This window comes from Scylla paramamosain, chromosome 8, assembly GCF_035594125.1.
Source record: "Scylla paramamosain isolate STU-SP2022 chromosome 8, ASM3559412v1, whole genome shotgun sequence".
Classification (NCBI taxonomy): domain Eukaryota; kingdom Metazoa; phylum Arthropoda; class Malacostraca; order Decapoda; family Portunidae; genus Scylla; species Scylla paramamosain.
Window position 1 is genome coordinate 29,540,169 of NC_087158.1, and position 21,871 is coordinate 29,562,039.

At 43.2% G+C, this 21,871-nt stretch overlaps 1 protein-coding gene across 1 annotated transcript in view; it reads left to right on the plus strand.

Moving 5' to 3' along the window:
* Nucleotides 1–21,871, plus strand: part of LOC135103118 (glutamate receptor ionotropic, NMDA 2B-like) — a 226,574-nt gene that overhangs the window by 136,014 nt on the left and 68,689 nt on the right. The window contains 6 exon segments of the mRNA XM_064009158.1: nt 3,647–3,791; nt 9,950–10,066; nt 15,425–15,543; nt 20,317–20,347; nt 20,349–20,435; nt 20,437–20,466. Of these exon segments, the coding sequence (XP_063865228.1) occupies nt 3,647–3,791; nt 9,950–10,066; nt 15,425–15,543; nt 20,317–20,347; nt 20,349–20,435; nt 20,437–20,466 (529 nt within the window).

Sequence of the window (21,871 nt, forward strand, 5' to 3'; positions counted from 1 at the left end):
TCTCTATCTTATCATCCTCCTTCTATTCCTCTTTCGCTTCCTTCTCTACTCTGTAATTATCCTCATTTTTTGTTTCCATTTCCTTTGTTTGTCTCATCTCCCTTTCTCTCCATTCTTTTAGTCCCTGAGGTAAAATTAATCAATCAGTCAATAGCATGCAGTTCTCCTCACCTCAATTTTCAAGTTTTGATGGATCCTCTCCCTTCTGTTCCTTTGTGTGCCTTTCATCTCGTCTCATTTCCCTCTTTCCCTTTTGTTCTTCGCGCCTCAGTTCACGACGCTCGATGGAAACTCTTCAGCAAACATGACAGTAGGAGGACAACAAAGCATCTGTCTTGTAAACGTAACAACTCATGCTACTGTACTTGTAATAAGGTCGTTGTGGCGTTAGTCCGTAGGCCTATAGTTTTTTTTTTTTTTTTTATATGACCCAGTGTGCGTTTTTATTTATTCATTTATCTATTTTTTTTATTTCAGTGAACCTTATCTTATTTCAGTGAACTTTTTTCATTCATTGTTTATTTCATTTTATTTTATTTATTCATTTATTTTTTGTTTCCCTTTGCCAGCTTACGTAAAGACAAAGCCAAACATGCTAAGGCACCTCAACACAGTACGTAGGCAAAACTCATTACCTACTTCATCAGCTACGATAATGCTGAGAAAAGCATGGCGTTAGTGTTCAAGCCGCTCTATTGCGATAAAGGAGATTAATGACATCAAGTACCTAATGACATCGCCGTCCCTCCCCCTACGCCCATCTCCTCCCACGGCCCCACCAATAGCAGCGCTCCGTACCCGTAAGAGTCTCATGCCCTCGTTGGAATCTTATGTCGCTTTGAAATGAAGCCTCTTTTTTCCTCCTCGCGGCGCCACGCACTCCGGGTTATTCACAGGTATGTTTGTGTTCCCGTTTTCTTTTCTCCTCCACTTGCTCCTGTCACAACACCCCGGCCTCCCCATCAGTGTCGCGCCGCCGAGCTGAAAAAGATAACGAAAATAACGCCTTCAGGCAACTTTCTTCCTCTTCCTCTTCCTTTTTCTTTCTCGTTCATTCCTTCTTTCTGTCTCTGTCAGTGTTTTATTCATCCTTGCCTTCTTTTTCTTCTTTTTCCTTCTCTTTACTTTCGTTGTATTAGTAATTTTCTTCCTCCTCATACTTTTTTTTCTTTCTTCTTATTCCTCCATTTTTTCGTCCTTCCTGATCTCAGTCCTTTCCTCTCCCTTCCTCCTTTTCCTCATATTTCATTCTCACAGTTTTTTTTCCCTCCCTCTTTACACCCTTCCTTCATACCTCCCCTTCTTCCCTCTTTCTTTAACTCTTTTTTTTTCACTCTTCCTTCTCCTCATTCTTCACCCAGTGTTTTCCTTCCATCCCACACTGTTCCTTCTTGTTCTCCTTCTCCCTCTCTTCCTCCTCTCCGTCCCTTCATCAGCCCTGCAGCTTTTCCTTCCTTCCTTGTTTCCTGCTCGGTTGCTTTCATTCTCCCCTTGCTCCAGGCCTCATCTCATCTTCGTACCTCCCTTCCTTCCTGCCTTCCTTCCTAGTTATCCTCCTTTCCTAATTTCCTCGTCCCAACCTCTCATCATCTTCTCAATTTTCTTCAGTGTCTCCTTCCTTTCCTTCCCTCCTTACCTGTTACTTACTCCTGCCTTCACTTCCTTCCTTCCTTCCTTCATTGCTCCAGCACCTCGCATCTTCTCTCTCCTCCTTCCATTCCTCGTTTAAAACCATTTCTCGTTTAAAATCATTACCTCCACGCATCTCCTCCGTCATTTCTCCATTGCCTATCCTATCTTTCCTCCTCCTTTCCTCTTTCCCTTTTCTATCCTCTCTTCCTTTTCACTCCCTCTTTCTCCTCCCTATCTCTTTCCCTGATCTGTCCTGTATTCTTCCTGTCAGCCACTACAGATATGCATAAGGACATGAATTCAAAAGTACTGTGCGTGGTGTCACGTTCTCGACATCTACCTCGGCCTTACGACGTCAGATCTAATGCCATGTATTAAGGTGGGGGGGGTGGCTGGAAGAAGGGGACAAGTGTGGCGGTAAAAGTGGGACATGGCAAAGGGTGTAAGTGAATTGCAGAAACGTGGGTAATTATTCGGAGTTAGGGATGAAGTACGGAGCTTTAATGTGTGTGTGGCTCGTGGTGGCAGAGAGGGTTGGGTGTCCAGAGAAGAGGGAGGAAGGAAGGGAGTGTTGAGTTGATAGGGTGATCAGGAGTGAGGTGTGTTGTAATGAGAATACTGTAGGTGAGAGATTTGAAGGATAGAAAGATATGGAATGAAAAAAAAATTAAAGTTGACAGATAAATGAGTAGATTGTAAAAGAATGTAAGTAAAAGGAGTGAGGGATGTTATGATGATACTGTAGGTTAGAGAGATACGCAGGAAAGAAATAAAATGAGATGGGAAAAAAGAAAGGAGATTGACAGGGAAATGAATAGATAATAGAAGAATGTAAATGAAAGCAAAGGAAATAATAGCATGAAGATAAAAAAAAAAAAACAAAGACAGCTAAAACAAAAGATAAACTAGAGAAAAACATGAAAAAAAACGCGAAAACTGTAATAAAAAATAAAGACATGAAAGAAAACAACAACAAAAAAGATGAAGATAACAAAACAGGATAAAAACATATCAAGAGGAGAAACCTAAAACAAAACAAAAAAACAAAAAGAAAAAAATCGACGAAAAAAGTAAAAAAGAAAGATGAAACAAGATAGTAAGTTAAATTAAGGAGCGAAAGAGGCGAGGAGGCTGAGGAAAGAAGCAAGGAGGTGCGGGGGCGGAGGCGGCAAAGGGAAGATAAGGAACAGGGAAACGAGGGTGGGAGAAAAGATAAGGAAAAGGAGGAGGGGATAGGGGAAGGAAAGAAAGATTGGACAGGAGAGCGTGGACGTCTAGAGTTACATCTTAATGGAATCTTGAGGCAGTGACCGTTCATAGAAGATGGGGAAGAGGAGGAGGAGGAGGAGGAAGATGAGGAAGAGGAGGAGGAAGGAGGGGAGGGAGAGACAGGAGAGAAAGAGGAGGGGGTCTTGAGAGAGGGAAAACGTGTGGTGATGGGAAGGGGAGGGAGGAGTGGACACCGTATTTTCATTGTGATGAGGAGGAAAAATTAGAAAAGGAAAAAAAAATATCACAAGGAAGGAGGAAAATATTAATATGGGGAAAGAAAGGCAACAAAGACGTATTAGAGAGAGAGAGAGAGAGAGAGAGAGAGAGAGAGAGAGAGAGAGAGAGAGAGAGAGAGAGAGAGAGAGAGAGACTTCACAGTTTTATGGACGTGAAGCCATCAGCAATACGTGGCCATGTGTGAGAGAGACGTGAGGTACTTCCGCGGAGAACAAATGACGCGAGATAAAAGTAGAGACGAGTGACGCACAGGACAAAGGACACAGAACTACAACAAAGTGACAGGGTGAGCTGAGTGGCGTCTGGAGATCGTGTCATAAGAGCATAAGAAAATAATGGAAGCTGCAAAAAAAAAAAGAAAAAAAAAAAACATGAGCTTACATTGGCAGTCCCTGTATAAAAAAATGAAAAAAAAAAAATGCCTTCCCATTTCTACCTCTGTTTAGTCTTTTAAAGCTCCCTAATAACTCACCACTAACAATCAGGTGTGTTTGTCGTGCTTCAGGTTTCTCAAGAACGTGAGCCTGCAGACGGACAACAAGCCGGTCACGCCCAAGCTGGAGTTCAACAGTGACGGGACGAGGCGAGCTGTCACTCTCCGCATCATGAACCTGCGGCCAGACGTCTCACGGAAGCTTACGTGGGAGGAGGTTAGAGGCGCACCTGTCTCCAGCAATGCTTGTTTACTGCTTGACTATCTCCCTATAGCCCTGTCCAACTGCTTGCTTACTCATTTTACTGCTAAATTATTAGTATTGCGCTTCCCTGCTCCCATGCTTACCTTCTATTACTGCTTAACATGTTTACTGCCTTGCTGCTGTGTTGTTTACCTGTTCCCCTGTTCAAATGCCTAATTTACTGCTTTTACTACCAGATTACTACTCTATTGTCTACCTATATCCATTTCTACCTGTTCTACTGCCTACTTTAATGTTTTTACTGCTAGGTTATTGCTCTACTGTTTATCTTTATTATCCGCTTATAGCTTTGCCTACCTGCTAAACTGCCTCTTTTGTTTATCTGTATCCCAGCCTACCTGTACATCTTTCACTCGTTTCTGTTCTCTTCATTCCTTCCTTTTTCTTTGTTTCACACCTTTACTCTCTCTCTCTCTCTCTCTCTCTCTCTCTCTCTCTCTCTCTCTCTCTCTCTCTCTCTCTCTCTCTCTCTCTCTCTCTCTCTCTCTCTCTCTCCTTCCCTTCCTCCATTTTTCCTCTCACCATCACACGTCTCCCTCATTTCCTCTCTCGGTCTCCATTTTCCTCAATCCTTCAATTTATCATTTTACACAAGTCTTCCTTTCTTCCTTCATCTCCAGCCTTCTTTCCTCTCTCTCTCTCTCTCTCTCTCTCTCTCTCTCTCTCTCTCTCTCTCTCTCTCTCTCTCTCTCTCTCTCTCCTTCCCTTCCTCCATTTTTCCTCTCATCTTCCTTCATTCCTTCCATTTTATTTCCTCATTCAGTTTTCCTCGATCCTTCATTCCGTTCTTTTACTCAGACCTGCCTCTCCTTCGTTCATCCTTCCCTAAATCCAATACTTTATCCATCACGCCCTCCATATTCGCCTCAGTTTTAGTCTTCCTACGTACACTCTTTACAAGCACACCTGCCTTCCTCTCCTCCTCCGTACCTGCAGTCTCTCTCCCTCCCCAAAGCATCCATCTTCCTTTTTCTTTCTTTTCTCACGCCTGTCTCCCTGCCAACGTGCCTCCTCACGCCTCTGCTGTCTGCTGTTCCTGACTGGGACTTTATCTGTGTGTGCTGGGCTGAGAATTTCGTTTTCTTTGTCTCGCTGTGTAGGTGGGATGTTGTCTTCCTCTTGATCTTGGTTTTGGTCGTGGGTCTTGGTTCGTCTTCCTTTGTCTTGTCTTGTTTGGTCTGATTCAATATATAGTTTTTTTTTGTTTTTTGTTTTGTTTTTGTTTTGCCTAGAGTTTTGTTGGTGTTGTTCGTTTGTTGTTGTTGTTGTTGTTGTTGTGGAAAGATACAGTGTGTTAGTCTGATGTTTGATTGTTTCCAGGAACTAATTAACACGGATGCATTATTATTATAATTTTTTTGTCTCTCTCTCTCTCTCTCTCTCTCTCTCTCTCTCTCTCTCTCTCTCTCTCTCTCTCTCTCTCTTGCTTTTCCTTACGTTAATAACTACTTATCGGTTATGCGTTAAACGGATCTCCCTAATACATTAATTTCGCCTTTCGTTCTCAAGTCGCCTTTCAAAAAAATCTATTCGATATCTAACATTTTCTCAAGTCCTCTTGATGCCTCAAAAATATCTTCAATATCTAACATTTTCCAATCAGTTTCCAGGCCCGAGGAAAAAAATATATCCCTGGATGTAATTTATACTTTTCTACGGCTTGAGTTGTAATTTTCTACCGCAACGACGTAAATTACATTATTTTTCGAAAACTTGATGACAAATGACTTTTCCAAAACTAGAGCGTCCGGAATTAGGGAGCGGGGCGTGGGCTGGGCGGTGTGTGGGTGTGTGCTGGACTTTCCTTCGGTGTTTGGCGGTGTGGGAGGCGTGTGGGGAACTCGGCTTGGGGATCTAGCGATGTGTGGGCGTGTGGGAGACCAGTCTTAAGGACTTGGTGGGGGCTGGAAAGTTAATCTGGCCTCCCTCATCACTGCCGGACTCGCAACAATGTCAGTAATAGCACGAAGTATTTCATCCGCCACAAAGTCATGCCTCTTCTCTTGCTTCTCGCTGGGTCACGTTGTTATCGAGACTCGAGCGGCGTCCTTCAAGTTGCATGTCCCTTAATCTTGACGGCCGCCGGGGTCCTTGTCGTCCACCATGCTATTATTCACGCAGGCACGCTGTAGTGGACGTGAAGGGCTTTCCCCGCGCGCTGAGTGATAAACGAATGGGTGTGTGAAAAGTTTGAGCCGTTACCACGTCCGTTCCTCTCACCGCCGCGACCCACTTTGAAAGGCGAGGCCGTAACCACCGCTGGCGAGGGAGAGCCTAGCGTTGCCAGGTGATGTCCAGCCTGCATTCTCTCTTTACTAGATGAGGCGCACACCTTACCAGCAATTGCCAATCCGTCTTTGTAGGGAAGGCTGGCCAATATGTACTTAGAGTAAATTTTAAGAGGAAAATATGACACGTACGAGTATGTGCTACGACAAATGAAGAGAAAAAATGTTCAGAACAAGAGATTAATTAATTTCTATGAATTGGGGAAGAATAAATCAGAACTGCAGATTATGACTCATATTCTGAAAAGCTTTGGGCAGCTTTCAAAGACTACTGAAATCATTAATCAGGTTCTCTTGGGTGGTTTCCTCATTGATTTTCTTTTTTATGTAAGAGAGACTCAGGCTCAGGGGAACAAAAGGCTATGTACGAAAGGCCCACTGAAGGTGCCAGTCCTCAAAGAGTGTGGCCAAAAGGGTTATCAAAATTTGAGGATAAGGCAGGAGTCATGTTATATAATCATTAGAATCATAAAACCCTCCTTGAAATCCATGATAACTTCCATTCCATCGTGCTAAAAGTAGTCGAGGCAAGATGCCTGAATACTTAAGAATACAAAGGTGTCTGTCAAATGGCGAAGTTTTCACATTAAAGGGAAATCTATTAATATTGACGATACTGCGTTCAAAATATCCATAGTTACTTTGATCAGCAGAATAAAAGACTTCTATGTAGAGTTATGAACTCTTATTTTGTGTGATAGGAAGACATAAAGAGCACTTATCCTGCAATTTTTGACTACCGCCTTGGACCCTGTTCTGGGACTGGCATCTCATTGGACTTTTTTTCTTTTATTGTGTTTTTGTTGTCCTTGGCCAGTGTCCCTTCTACATAAAAAAAAAAAAGTACATGGCAGTGGCAGACACGAGGCAGAGGGAATAAATTGGAAATATCAGACAAGGACTTGTAATTAATGTTGATCATCACAATACAAGACTATGCTGAGTTATGAACTCTTGCCTTGTGTAATAGGAAGATATCAAGAGCACAGTACATGGCAGTGACAGACTGAAACATGACGCAGAGCAAGTGAGTCCTGCGCATGACATCAATACCATCGTGCGTCGTGAAGTGACACAAAAAAAACCGCGCCGCACGTTGCCCAGTTACCGGACGCTTGATTGCCACTCCAGCAAAGAGAACCACCGAGAGGAGATGAGGGGGAATCGTCAAAAGATGGCGCTGCAAACATTCAGCCTTGTGTCAGTTCCATTTTGAGCTGTCCTGTAAAATCTACCCATCATAGGAAAAAAAGAAATGTAAAGCTGCATATTATGGACCTTAGTGTATAAAAAAAAAAAAAAGCTTTCAATCAAGAACAATCTCCTGGAAACTCAAACTAGATATGAAGCTTAAAAAAAAAGAGTGGTAAAAAAAAAAAGAAATAATAGAGAGAGAACAAACTAAAAGATAAAACTCTCCATGAACACTATAACAAGAAAAAAAATAGATTGAAAAAAAAAAACGAAAAAAAGTCAAGGGAGCAGAATAAACAAACTATCACCATCACCACCACCGCCACCACCACTGCCACCATCACAACCACCACCACCACCACTACACCGCCATGAAGCAGCAAGAAAATTGAAGGTTAAAAATGTGTGTTGGCGATGAATAATCTAATAAGTGGAATAATTGTGTTTCATGCGTGTGGTGTGATGGTGTGTGTGTGTGTGTGTGTGTGTGTGTGTGTGTGTGTGTTATGTACCCAAGTTTCAATCTATACTATTTTCCTTAATTCCCTTTTTCTTTGTGCGTCTCTCTCTCTCTCTCTCTCTCTCTCTCTCTCTCTCTCTCTCTCTCTCTCTCTCTCTCTCTCTCTCTCTCTCTCTCTCTCTCTCTATCTATCTATCTATCTATCTATCTATCTATCTATCTATCACTCGATCATTCTACAACGTATCTTCCTTGCCTTACTTACTCATCGCGTGTGGCAACTCGCCGCCTCACCACACGAGCACACGCCAGTATTGGCAACTCGCGGCTACTTGTACTTCTCGCTATGGATAATCTAGTTACACGCCCCGCCTCTTGTTTGTTTTCCGATGCCGCTTGCTAATGGACTATTGCGCATTAGTCTGTTATGTATGTACGTACCTCTCCGTCCCTCGCTCCTCTTCCTCTTCCTGTTGCTGCTTTCGTTACTCTACCTTGCTGCATTCAGTCAGTCAGTTAAATGATGTTCCGATTCCTAATTCTCGTCTTTCTTTACTGTTTTCTGTTTTTGTTTTTTTTTATTCTGGTTATCGTTTCTCTTTATTTCCTTCTCCTCCTCCTCCTCCTGTTTCTTTACTTTTTTTTATTCTGCTCATTATTTTCCCTTTCCCTTCTCCTGTTTCTCCTCTTTCTTTATCTCTTCCTCTTTGTTTTTTTTGTTTTTTTTTCCACTCTACGTCTCCTCATTTTCTTTCTTCTCTTCCTCTTTCTTTACTTTATTCCTGGCCATTCTCTTTCTCTTCCTGCTTCTCCTCCTCCACTTTATTTACCTATTCCTCTTATTCTTTATTATCCTTCTCTTTTTTTCTGTTTTTCCTCCTCCTCCTACTCCTCGTGTTCGTCCTACCTTTCCTTATAGTAGTAGAAAGAGGAGTAGAAGGGAATGAGCATACGAATGAGTAACGGTAGGCCTATTTGCTTATAATGAGGTTACATGAAGTATAGGTGCAGAGTGTTCTAGTAATGCAAGGTGGGAACAGACAGGAGACAGGGAGGAGACGGGAAATATAGGGGAAGAAGAAGGGAATAGATAAAAAGACTGGGAACAGGAGAATATAGGGGGGAAAAAGGAATGGGAAAAGACGGGAGGAGAAGGGAAAATGTACAGGAAGAAGAGACAAGAGAAGAGAAAGGGAATACACACGAAGAATGGGAAAGGGTAGGATGAGGTGAAGGAAAAATATAGATAAAAAAAACACCAGGGGAAAATGAAGTAATTAACAAGAGAGAGAGAGAGAGAGAGAGAGAGAGAGAGAGAGAGAGAGAGAGAGAGAGAGAGAGAGAGAGAGAGAGAGAGAGAAAGAATCACTCGCCATAACGTGACTGAACTTTCAAGCAACAACGTAAATTAAAAAAAAAAAAAAAAAAAAACATTTGGTAAAAGAAAAAATTAAGAAAGTATGTGTATATTTTTTTTATATTTCTCCTTCTTCCTTTGCTTTATCCTTTAACCTCTCCCTCTCTTCCACGCTATTCTCTTTTCTTCTTCTTCCTCCTCCTCCTCCTCCTCCTCTTCCATCCTCGTCCATCCTCCACCTACCTCTTCCTTTCTGCAGATTTTCCTCTTTCGTCTTCCTTCATCCCTCCTCCTCCTCCTCCTCCTCCTCCTCCTCCTCCTCCTATCCTAATAACGCTCCGCTTGGATCATTGTATACAACGTGATGCCTTTATATGGATTAGTCTGTTTGTTGACGCTCCTCCGTGTGTGTGTGTGGTGTGTGTGTGTGTGTGTGTGTGTGTGTGTGTGTTTCAATCAGCAGCATCCGTGTGTTTGCTTGAGTGTTTGAATGCATTATTTGTCTTGTTGCATGTATGTGTGTTTATCTGTGCTTGTGTGTGACTGCGTGTTGTGTGTGTGTGTGTGTGTGTGTGTGTGTGTGTGTGTGTGTGTGTGTGTGTGTGTGTGTACGTCTCTGTCAGTCTCCCTATCTATCTATCTATCCATCCATCCATCTATCTATCTATCTAACTATTTATCTATCTATCTATCTATCTATCTATCTATCTATCTATCTACATATTTATCTATCCATCTATCTGCATATCTATCTATTTATCTATCTGTATCTATCTCTTAATTTGTCGCTCTGTCTCTCCCGCCGCGGCAGATCGGGGTGTGGCGCTCAGGCAAGGACCAGGCGGGGTCACTGGAGGTCAAGGACATAGTGTGGCCCGGATACTCCCACGTGCCCCCCAACGGCATCCCAGAAAAATTTCATCTGAAGGTCAGTAAGAGGAAGTGTCACTCTAGTCTTTGTTATTATATATCAATAGTACCTCTAACACGAGCACTATTATCATTACTAATATGACTACTTTACTACTACTACTACTACTACTATTGCTACTATCCTCATCACCTCTACTACAACAACTTCTATGCCACTACTACCATTACTACCACTACCACCACCAATACTCCGTACTCTTAATACCCCTACATTCGCACCGATCCATCACATCAGCCTCTAAGGCATCGAATCTCTCACATTTGGGCGCGTCTCTCCGCTTTGTTCCAAGGTAGCGCTAAGCCCGGAAGCCGTGCACACTGGAGACTAGATTTCTGCAGCGCGGCCCGAGGAGGGGAGCTGTGGGCGTGTCGCTGATTGGTTTCCTGATGCCTGGTAGGGATTCGTTTGATGAGCAGCGGCGTGGCGATGAGCACACGACTTGGGGCGAAATCATTTATGGATTCCTTCGTGTACAGAGAGGGCGTGGCTGTGCTGCTTGTGTTTGGTGCGTTTGGTGGGATTCGTGTACCACTCTTCTGGCCGTACCCTAAAACACTTCTGCGCTGCACCTCCACTACATTCAAAAGGTTCTAGTTGAAGTTACGCGGGTTTTAACGGTGTTTTTATTGTTCTAGTGACAGATTAACAAGATTTCCACATTATAAGAAGAAGAAACACTCTTAAGAATCTGCCTTATCACCTCTGTGGCCTTTGAAAATAGTCGTGGTGAGAGAGCTGAGTGTTTCTTCATGTCATGTACAAAGAGTAGTTGGTCTTGAGCTAGATCATGAAAAACAGCTGCTTATTTTCACATATCCCCCCAAAAAAGTTGATAAGAAAACGGATGAAATCAAGCTTAGATTTAGATGTTTTCATATTCTTCTTTTCAAATAGATAGTCCTTAGGAACGTGGAAAGCGGACTAGATAGACAGCTTATTGAGGGTTGACCAGAGAAGTAGATGAAAGAGTGAAGAAACTGATTAACTCTCGCGTTGGTAAGATGGACAGAATAGGGATGCAATCAAATAGAAAGCATTGTCCATTATATTCCTTCTTTTTCTATGGGAATGATTATTATCTCTATGAACTTCTATTATAACAGCAAGGTTTGTTAATAATCATAAGCTGCCGTTACCATCTTCATTAACCACCACCACCAATACTCTCCACCTCACCTATCTTAAACATTAGCATCACACTTTTCAGCCCACATTCACTGAGTTCCCTGTGAATCACTAAAATAAAAAAATAAAAAAGTTTCTTAATATCAGCCCTTCATGAACCCTTGTATTGTGAACGAGGCCTCACGTGCTGCGAACTTGTGGCCAAAAACGTGCATTGTTTAATGAGTTTCACCTGTGCCCGTCGCCAGGTGGTCAGGTCTTACAGGAAAACAGTGAGGTGGAGGCGTGTTGTGTGTGACGAAGTTAAATGAGGCGATGATTATTTACCCTGAGGCGGACACGCTTATGTAGAGAGAGAGAGAGAGAGAGAGAGAGAGAGAGAGAGAGAGAGAGAGAGAGAGAGAGAGAGAGAGAGAGAGAGAGAGAGAGAGAGAGAGAGAGAGAGAGAGAGAGAGAGAGAGAGAGAGAGAGAGAGAGTAAACAAGAGAGGTTATCGTATCTAATGGAGTAACTTATGAATAACAAAAACACACAAACACAAGTAAACGGAAACAACCAGAGGATATATGGAGACAAGGCTAAGTACACAGAGATAGATAGATAGATAGATAGGTAAATAGATAGATATGTTTACTGACTACAAAGTGAACGCAAAGTCATAGAGTACGACTGCAGATTCCCATTATTACACATTGGCAGGTTGTACTCCACTAACACACACACATACACACACACACACAGGGTCTCCTCAGCCAAGCCTAATAACCAACTTTGTCACCACGATTGTCGACTTCTCTGCGCCAGTCTGCCTACGCTCAGACTAGTAAACACAACTGCTTACATTATCATACATTAACTGGGCGCTCCTCTGCCTCTCCAACTCCTTACTCTCTCTCTCTCTCTCTCTCTCTCTCTCTGTCTGTCCTCCATACCCTCTCCCTCTCTCCTCCTTTCCGTGCGTATATCGTGAAATTGAATATAATCTTGCTCCTGTTGAGAGACGGAGGAATGAACTGTATATAAGAGCAGCAGATTAGAGTCTCAATGAACGAGTGGAGAGGAAAAGTAAAGGGTAACTCTGACGTACAATGTATTCGTCATATTTTTAATCCCATCTGATCCAGCTTCCCGCCGCCACACAGCTCCCGTGCATCATTCATTTCTATAAATACACACATCGAAAAAAAAAAAAAAAAAGGCAAGAGAAAAAAAAAAACAGTAAAATTGTGAAATTCATATCCTGTTCTAGATTTTCACACCTACGGGTATCATAGCTAACCTTCTCTCTCTCTCTGTCTCTCTCTCTCTCTCTCTCTCTCTCTCTCTCTCTCTCTCTCTCTCTCTCTCTCTCAATGCCTCATCTTCTCCATGACCTCCTTTCTTCTCAACCTGCCTCACTAACATTACACACGCCTACACGTGAGCTGTACGCGCCTCGTCCACGCCGAACACACACACACACACACACACACACACACACACACACACACACACACACACACACACACACACGCAAACAGAGAGAGAGAGAGAGAGAGAGAGAGAGAGAGAGAGAGAGAGAGAGAGAGAGAGAGAGAGAGAGCGACATACCGCATCAAAATATAAATTTCATATGATTATCCTTCCACGCTTTTAGATTTCAGACATCATTATGAAAGAGAGAGAGAGAGAGAGAGAGAGAGAGAGAGAGAGAGAGAGAGAGAGAGAGAGAGAGAGAGAGAGAGAGAGAGAGAGAGAGAGAGAGACAGGGTACAGGCAACTAGCGCTCTACACCAGACCTTTAACAAACACAGGATAACGATGAGGAAAGAATAAAAAGTCATGCAGCAAACAGTGAGCCTGGTTGCCTTGTCCAATACACAGAAGGGTTCACGGGGAGAGACATCGACATCAATAACATCAATATCTTACTACTACTGTTACTACTACTACTACTACTACTACTACTACTACTACAACTACTACTACAACTACTGACTATTACTGGTCCTTTTCTGTGTATCCCCTAACCTCTCCTTCACCATTGCTGCTTTAGGTGACTGTCATGAAATAAGCAGTCAGTTCAAGAAAGTATTTGAAGATCTGGAAACACTGAAGCATGATTGAATTGTGTGTGGTTGAGTGGTGGCGTGGCTGAGTGGTATACCTGTGTGTTGTGATCAAGTGAAGGTGTTTTCGGGTGTAGTTGAGTGGTGTGTGCTAATGTGGTGTGTTTTTCAGTGGTGATTACTTATCTGTTATGTTTTTGAGTGGTGTAGTTGAATGGTGTGTTGTTTGAGTGGTTTAGTAGCGTGATATGGTTGACTGGTGCGTGACTGAGTGGCGTGTGTTTTTACTGGGTTTTTTTTTTTTTTTTTTTTTGAGTGGTGTGGTTGAGTGGAGAGCGGTGTTGAGGTGGACGTCAAGCGCAATGACGAAAAGGAATTCCTGAGTCGATGAGGAAAATGAAGGAGAGGATGTGGAGCGTGGGTGGTGGCAAGGCTAAGGGGGAAAAAATATTGGCTGGTTGAAATAAATGACCACCTGGTGTGAGGAGAGAAAATAATTAAAGACCCGCCCAGTAGGAGAGTAGGTTAGAAAAAAAAATATATACGTTAGAGTGACTCCGGTGTTAAGTTATATAACCTTAAAATGTCGTACGTTTTCTGTCTTTCTTTCACTCTATTGCGAATACAAATAACTCTGAGGTCTTATTTGTTTTTCTTTTCTTATATTTTTTACCGCTACACGAGAGAAGAAAAGTATTCAAGCTCTTTATTTCAGTACGTACATGAATGCAGATATAGAGGAGGCATGTTGAATAAAAAAAAATAAATAAAAAAAAAGATGCGTGTTGAATTAAAAGAAATAAAATGTTGATGAATAAAATATGTTTCAATTTAACTACCTCACTTCCTGCCCTGCTCTGTTTTATTTATTATTATTTTTTCCCCATACTTCTATTTTTACACCATCGTTCTCCTATTTTACCCTCCCGTTCCTCGTTCCCAACTTTTATTCTTTACTTTTTTTTTTCCGTTCTCCCACTCTTCTATTTTTACTCTATCATTCTTTTATTTTGCCTTCCAGTACTTTAATTTTATCCTCCCACTTCTCCATTTCATTCTATTTATTCTTGTCTTTTATCGTCTCACTCTTCCCTTTCATCCTCCCACTCTTGTTTCCTAACCTTCTACTCTTTCATTGCACTCTATTATTCTTCTCTAATATCCTCCTTCTCTACCCCCCCTTTTTTTCTCCTCTCCCTCTCACTCCTCCCTTCTTCTCTGTCTCTGTCTCTGATTTCTTTTATTTTTTATCCTTTCTCTCTCTCCTTTCTTTCTCTCTTTTAGTACTCTTCCTATCTCCTCTTTCTTTCCTTTTTCCTTCATTTTTTCTCATAGTTTCCCATTCCAGTGTTCCTTCTCCTATTCCCTTCATTTATTACAAATTTTCGCTCCTTCCATCTTTCTCCTCCTCCTGCTCCTCCTGCTCCTCCCTCCCACATAGCCCTGGACGTGAAGGGAGAGCAAGCTTATTAATCCAATTATTTTACAATATTCTTGATAAAAATGTACTTGGCAGATAATTAAGGTAGAAATACTAGTATCTTTTAAAAGGTCAATATTTCCCGGTGCGTCGCTCACCCGCGGTTAAGTATGTGTGTGTCATTAAACTCAACCTTTGTCACGGTGTTGTAGGAAGTAACTAAAGCCTTGAGGAATCGTGTGCAGGGAAAGTTGTAGTCATCATCATCATCTTTACCACCACTGCCAGCATCGTTCCTTCCATCATCACAACAACCATTACCACTATTTTCTGACTTCTCTGTTGCTTTCATATCTGCCACCACATCCACCACCAAAAATGACAAGAAAAAAATTATATTAGCATGAGGGAAAAGTGTAATATCTTGACTGTACATAGAATATTTTCCTTTACCTTCCTTCCACTCTCTCACAGCTTACCTATTTTCTACCTGCTCCGTCTCGCTCCCTACTGATTACCTCCCTCCCTTGCTCTCCCTTTTTATCCTTTTTTCCTCCCACCTATTCTGCTCCCTCCATCTCCTCCTCCTCCTCCTCCTCCTTCTCATCTTTCCCCTTCTTTCAATTCATGACATCCTCCTTCACACTTCTTTCTTTCACGACCTCCTTCCTTCTTTCTTCCTCTTTCTTTCTCCCAAGGTTCATGGCGTCATCTCTTCCCTTGTCGACTTTCCTGACTTTCTATCTTGTCCTCCCACAGATCACCTTCATGGAGGAGCCGCCCTTCATCAACATGGACCCGCCAAACCCAGAGACAGGCATGTGCACCGCTAACAAGGGTGTCCATTGCAGGATTGCCTCCGACGAGATGATGCAAGAGTAAGTCTGTGGCGAGGGGAGACAGAGGGACATAGGGCGGGAAGGACTAGTTGGGAAGGGTTCGGGGAGGGAGATAGGGAGGTAGGGAGCAAGAGTGATACGGAAGGTTAGATGGACGGGAGGGGAGGGCTGAAGGAGACGTGGTAAGGGTAAGGAGAGGCGGTGGTGGGTCATGGAGGGTTGCAAGGTTGAGATATGACATGGAACAGACGTGCTCTGAGTTACCTCCGAAGTGGTGTTGGTGGTGGTGGTGGTGGTGGTGGTGGTGGTGGTGGTGGTGGCAGGGTTGGGGATAAATCTTTATAACGGCGGCCACTTCTTGGAGTCTGGAACAAGTTTTTATTTTTCATATACTTTTATTGTTATCTTTGTTCCTGTTGTTGTGTCACTGGACGTGTAACGCTTTTTTTTTAACCCTGTCTGTACCTGCATCTGCACATCAAACAGTTGGCCAACACACACACACACACACACACACACACACACACACACACACACACACACAGTTGCCTTCCCTTCCTCTTTCCTGTTCACCTTCCCTTTACTATGTGAGGTGGGCGGCCCTTGCACTCCCTAAAATATTCACCCAAAGTACAAGAGACTCTGGCCCCTGCTGCGTACCTTTCCTTGCCACTGCAGGACTACACAGAAAGTCTCTAAGGCTGTTCTGGGCACACCTTCACCTAACGTGAAAGTCCAGAAAGAAGGAGTTTGTCATCGTATCATGCAGGTCACGCGCTTTCCTTCCTCCTCCATACCTGACAAGTCATGAGTCCATCAGGTACGAACATTATGAAAAGTTGCCACTTGTTCACTAATTACGATGCTAATCACGATGGAGGGAAAAAACACGGGGACAAAAGTTACTGATGTCATTAGCCCATCAAAGTCTTTCACCTCCAATCTCCGCCTTGACATGGTTCAAGTTATCACCACCGTGCAGGGAAGCGCGCTGTAATCCTGGACATCCTGTCAAGTGTAGTCACCTTATGTCTAATTGAAGCGTAGTGTATATGTATCTCATATCACGCCACCACCACCACCACTTCCAATCTAAGCCTTGACATATTGAAATTATCACCGCCGTCCAGAGAAACTCGTAGTGTCCAAGTGTAGCACCTTATGTCCAAGTGTAGCACCTTATGTCCAAGTGTAGCACCTTATGTCTAATTGAAGCGTAGTAATAAATCCAACATCACGCCACCACTATTACCACTACCAGCATCGCCACCGTCAACATCAGCACCACCACTTCCATGCCGTCCCTTCTTTACAGCGTCCACACAGCACTCACCGACACTCAGGCCGCCACAACAAGCACATCACGCACAGGCAACAACCATTCTGTTTTCCTCGCATCCATCACGCCTCTCGTCCCTCGCCCGCACACTAACAAAGCTATTACGGAGGAAAGAAACTGGTGCAAAACTCTCCGGCATCTGAATCATCAAATGGACACAAACAGCGGAGACTTGGAGGCTGCTGCTCCTGACACCTGGTTCGCACTCATTAAAAAAAAAAAAAAAGTCAGGAAAGAGAAGTATCTTTCATTATGTCTAAATTTATTAAAGATAAACTATAAACGAGTCCATCCGGTTCGCCAGCACTGCCATTCACTCCCACACACACACAGCGGGGAGTGATAAATATTTCACCAGAGTTATCAAAGTAGATCCCTCCGGAGAACCCAAATGACTCAATGCAAAACAGATTACGGCAAACACTGAGGCACCCAGATAAACCGACTGCCTGATACGATGTGGCGAGGAGAGCCAATGGTTGATGTGCGGGAGTAATGGATATGGTAGCTCTCTGTGATGTACTAAAGCCTCACTGAGTGGCATAAGATCACACACAAGTCGCCTACTTAACACGTCTATCGCTGCTTCACTCCAACACAAAGGATGTCTTCTTATTTACATAGAAGTTTTTACTACGGGTATAATAAACGTGCGTCCCTGCCATTATAACGAGCAGTGGTGTAATTAATGGGCCATATATTTAAAACGTTAATAGATAAAAACGGCGATAAGTAAGACAGCACGTAAGAGGCTCCATAATTTTTTACCATACACAAGGCAAGACTCAACAAAGCTACCTAACCACAACTTTTAACTGAGCCGCTCACACCATCACCCCTAATCCTTGACAATAAGGAAGGTTTAGTCACAGGGGCGGAAAGCGAGGGAAATTCAGTTCGGAATGAAACCAGATGCGTCAGACCGTCTCTCACAAAAGTTAATATTGTGGAAACCAAAGAAATCAGTCCCGCTATGTTCAAGCCACAGGGGGAAGAATGATTTATACAATACCCAGTGATTCCAAAAGTTTACTAATCCAAGCCCTTTTAAAGTTCCGGGAAAAAATCTTATACAAAAGAATAGTGAAATAACCACTATCGACTCTCAGAATCATTTTAAAATACATATGATTCTTGTCAATCCTTCTTGAGCAAGAGGGAGACCACGCCACGCCAGGGGATCGCCACTCCCTATGAATAAACTCACATGCAAGGGAGAGGGGACAGGCACGTGCAAGTCAGGTATTCGAGATAACTTCAAGTATCCAACACAGTATACATACACGCCTTTACCGCAACACAACTAAACACACCAGTGCATCTAAGAACGCCTGACTTAAGAGACAGTAAGAAATGTGAAGGGACAGGCACAGGCAGCACAGACTTGCTATACAACTTCAAACATTCAAGCATTCAGGTGTAGACATATATCGCAACACAACTAAACAAAACACCAGACTTAACAAACAACATGAGGGAAGGGAAAGGCTCAGGCAATACACTCAGGCATACAACTTCAAGCATTCATTTCTAGACAAACGTATCACTACACAACCAAACAAACCAGTACATATAAGAAAACCAGTTAACATACTTGAAAAAAACTCGTAATGTAACTCCCTCCAGCCCAGCACCCGACCAGTAACATCATAATCCTTTCCCGTAGAGGAGCAACACAACCAAACAAAACATTACATTTAGAGCACTAGACAACAAACTCGTAAGAACTATGTAATTTCCTCCCTCCAGCTGAGCATCCATCACCCACAAGTCATCTCAGCAGCACTATCATCCTTCCCCATAAAGGAACGCGGCGCTACAAACCACCACGTTATCACCGACACTATCTATCGCTTTCAACGCAAGACACTACCGCCAGCGTGCATAACGTACACACACTATTCTGATGACGCAACACGAGCAGCCGGACCAGATGGCTCCCTCGAGAACTATATTTGCGGCACAGCGAGGGACGATTAGGCTTAATAGACACTTGGCGCGAGGACGTGGGAATAAAGACAAACACGGCAAGTCTGTATTAGTCTCGCTTGGATGGAGGAAAGGAATGGACGAAGACGCGGCCACTCGGCAGCGATAATGATGAATAGTAGGGTGAATATTGTTAGTTATTTGAGCGAGTATTGCCTAGACACGTTCCCCGTAAGACAAGAGAAATGACAGCGTACTTTCTCTCTCTCTCTCTCTCTCTCTGCTCTCTCTCTCTCTCTCTCTCTCTCTCTCTCCTCCTCTCTCTCTCACTCTCTCTCTCTCTCTCACACACACACACATTCACATCATCTTAATGAAAACTTGTGAAATCAAATATCCTGGTAAAAAGGTTGATTAATGTCAAAACCTTGGTATTGGAAAGTGTTTTTGATGGAAAAAATGCATCTATCGTTACGGCAAATAACAATCACAAGGCAGAAAATAGAGTGCAAGAAGGAAAACCAATTAATTATTTTTCGTACACTTTAACGAAGTACTTATCGTGTGTGTGTGTGTGTGTGTGTGTGTGTGTGTGTGTGTGTGTGTGTGTGTTAAGGTCGTGTCTTTGGAGACCTTCACAACACACTATTACTCTTTCCCTTTTCTCGTTTTCCTTTCTTCATCTTGCTCGTCACTTAGTACTCACATTTACTCCGTCTCATCTATTGCAAGGCTCCACCTCAATGTCCACACTGCCTATCTCCTCACAACAGCCACTTCATCTATTTCCTTCACCACGTCCATTCTGTGGGTTGTGTAGGTGATGTCTTGAGGTTCAGCGGGATCACAGAGAGAGACAATAATCGTAGAAGTCTCTCATTTTAGTGATAGCGGTAGAAAATAGAGAGAGATGGTACTTAGGAATGCCCCACATCAAGACATTTCTTCATCTTAGGGACTCCTTGACAAAACAAGTATGATTGACTATCTGAGTTGCCAGATAGCGAGAGGTTGCAAGGTAACGTCCATCTCATCTCTTCTTGTCCATGTCCCACCTCCTCTCATAAACCTCTCTTTTCCTCCACATCTCAACCTTGTAACATTCCTACCTTCCATCTGTTCACCTCATATTTCTCCTGTAAGCCTCTCTTCCTTTCCCATTACTCATCTCATAAACATCATTCCTCTCACATCTCATTCCCCTCTGCAACCTTCCTTTTCCTGCATCTCATCTTCCCCCACGTCAACCTCTCAGAATCTAGTGACAGTTCCTCTCCTTCCCCTCTCTCGTTACCTTGTGCACGTATTATATTCCTACTATAACCTTTTCTTTTCCCTATAACCATTTCCGCTTTATTTGTGCTTCCCATCCAAGAATTTTCCTTTTGACATCACCTACTTTATCATCCCAGTTTCTAGAGGCCTCCCTTCCCTTAACTTCTCCGTAATCCCCTTCCAAGTTGCCCTAACCCTCTATCTCTCTCGCTCCCCCTATTGACTAGTTCCTTGGCCACCTCTCATTCCTCGCCTTCTCCCCCTCACAGGGTCAACGTGAGCTGGGCGATGCGAAACTCAAGGCTACTTTCGCTGCTGTTCCGGATTCTGCATCGACTTGTTAGTAAAGTTCTCTCAGGATCTCGGCTTCTCCTACGACTTCTTCAGGGGTGGAGGACGGCTTCTGGGGCGCGATTGTGGTGAGTAATATGACTCTCAAAGCGGTTTCCACCTTCTCTCTCTCCTCGACATTTCATCGTGTTTCTTTTATCCGTCTCTTTCATTTATTTTCAGAGAGAGAGAGAGAGAGAGAGAGAGAGAGAGAGAGAGAGAGAGAGAGAGAGAGAGAGAGAGAGAGAGAGAGAGAGAGAGAGAGAGGGAGAGAGTACCATATACAATCATCATCGTAAGCGGGATAAGCTCTGTTATTTGATCTTTGTTTGTGTTCCTTTCATAATCCTGACTATCTCTTCTCTCTGCGCTGCTTTGTACTGTCTTGGGTCGTTCCCTCAGCCAGTGTCACCCTCGCCAAAGCCCTCACATCCTGCTCGACGCTTTTGTGCTCCGTTGTCACACCCAGATGAGGGAAGCGTCTCACCGTGTGGCGGGTTTTGCCGAACACCAACACAACAGCGGACGCTTCATCAGGGAGTCTCGAGGACGCCTTCATTATGCACCGCTGCCTCACTGTGTCAATTATTAGCCGGGGTTCGGTTTGGGTATTTCATTGTATTTCTTGCGCCTTCCCGAGTGTGTGTGTGTGTGTGTGTGTGTGTGTGTGTGTGTGTGTGTGTGTGTGTGTGTGTGTGTGTGTGTGTGTGTGTGTTAGAGGTACGCACACACATACATACTTCACACACACACGCACACACACACACACAGTCATTCTCTCTCTCTCTCTCTCTCTCTCTCTCTCTCTCTCTCTCTCTCTCTCTCTCTCTCTCTCTCTCTCTCTCTCTCTCTCTGTTACGTCAATCTAACCAAGAAGATAAACGTACATGTATTTCTCAAGATTATTACAGTCTCCTTTTTTTTTTATACAATCCCTCTGACATGTTATTTCCTCCTCGTATACGTATATCTCATGTTCATTTACTTCACACACCGAGGTTTATCTCTCTCCTGTGAACTTTTTTTCTGTGTCCGAGAGAATGAGCGCCTCTCTCTGTGCGTCTGTGTGTGTTTCGCGTTTCCTCTTATGCAAAAATTATGTCAAAGCAAGAGTTTGGCCCGGGTTGTTTAGCTTCGTAGTTGGGTTTTGTTCCATGATGTGTCTTATTTATTTTTCTATTTCATTTTTTTTATGTCTTTTTTTTTTTTTACTGGGTTTCCTTTCGGCTAAGATTTGTGAGTTTCTGCGGAAACCTTCATCCCTTGTTTTGTTCTGAGCGTGCATGCAAATGTGTACGTGTGTGTGTGTGTGTGTGTGTGTGTGTGTGTGTGTGTGTGTGTGTGTGTGGGTGTGTGTGTGATTTTTTTAGCACCTCTCCTTTGCTATTCTTTTTCCACCTCCTCTTCTACCTCTTCCTCTTCCTCCGCCTCTTCCTCTTCCTTCACTGGCATAAAGTTGCTTAAATCTTTCAATTTCTAAAGTTTTACACCTCA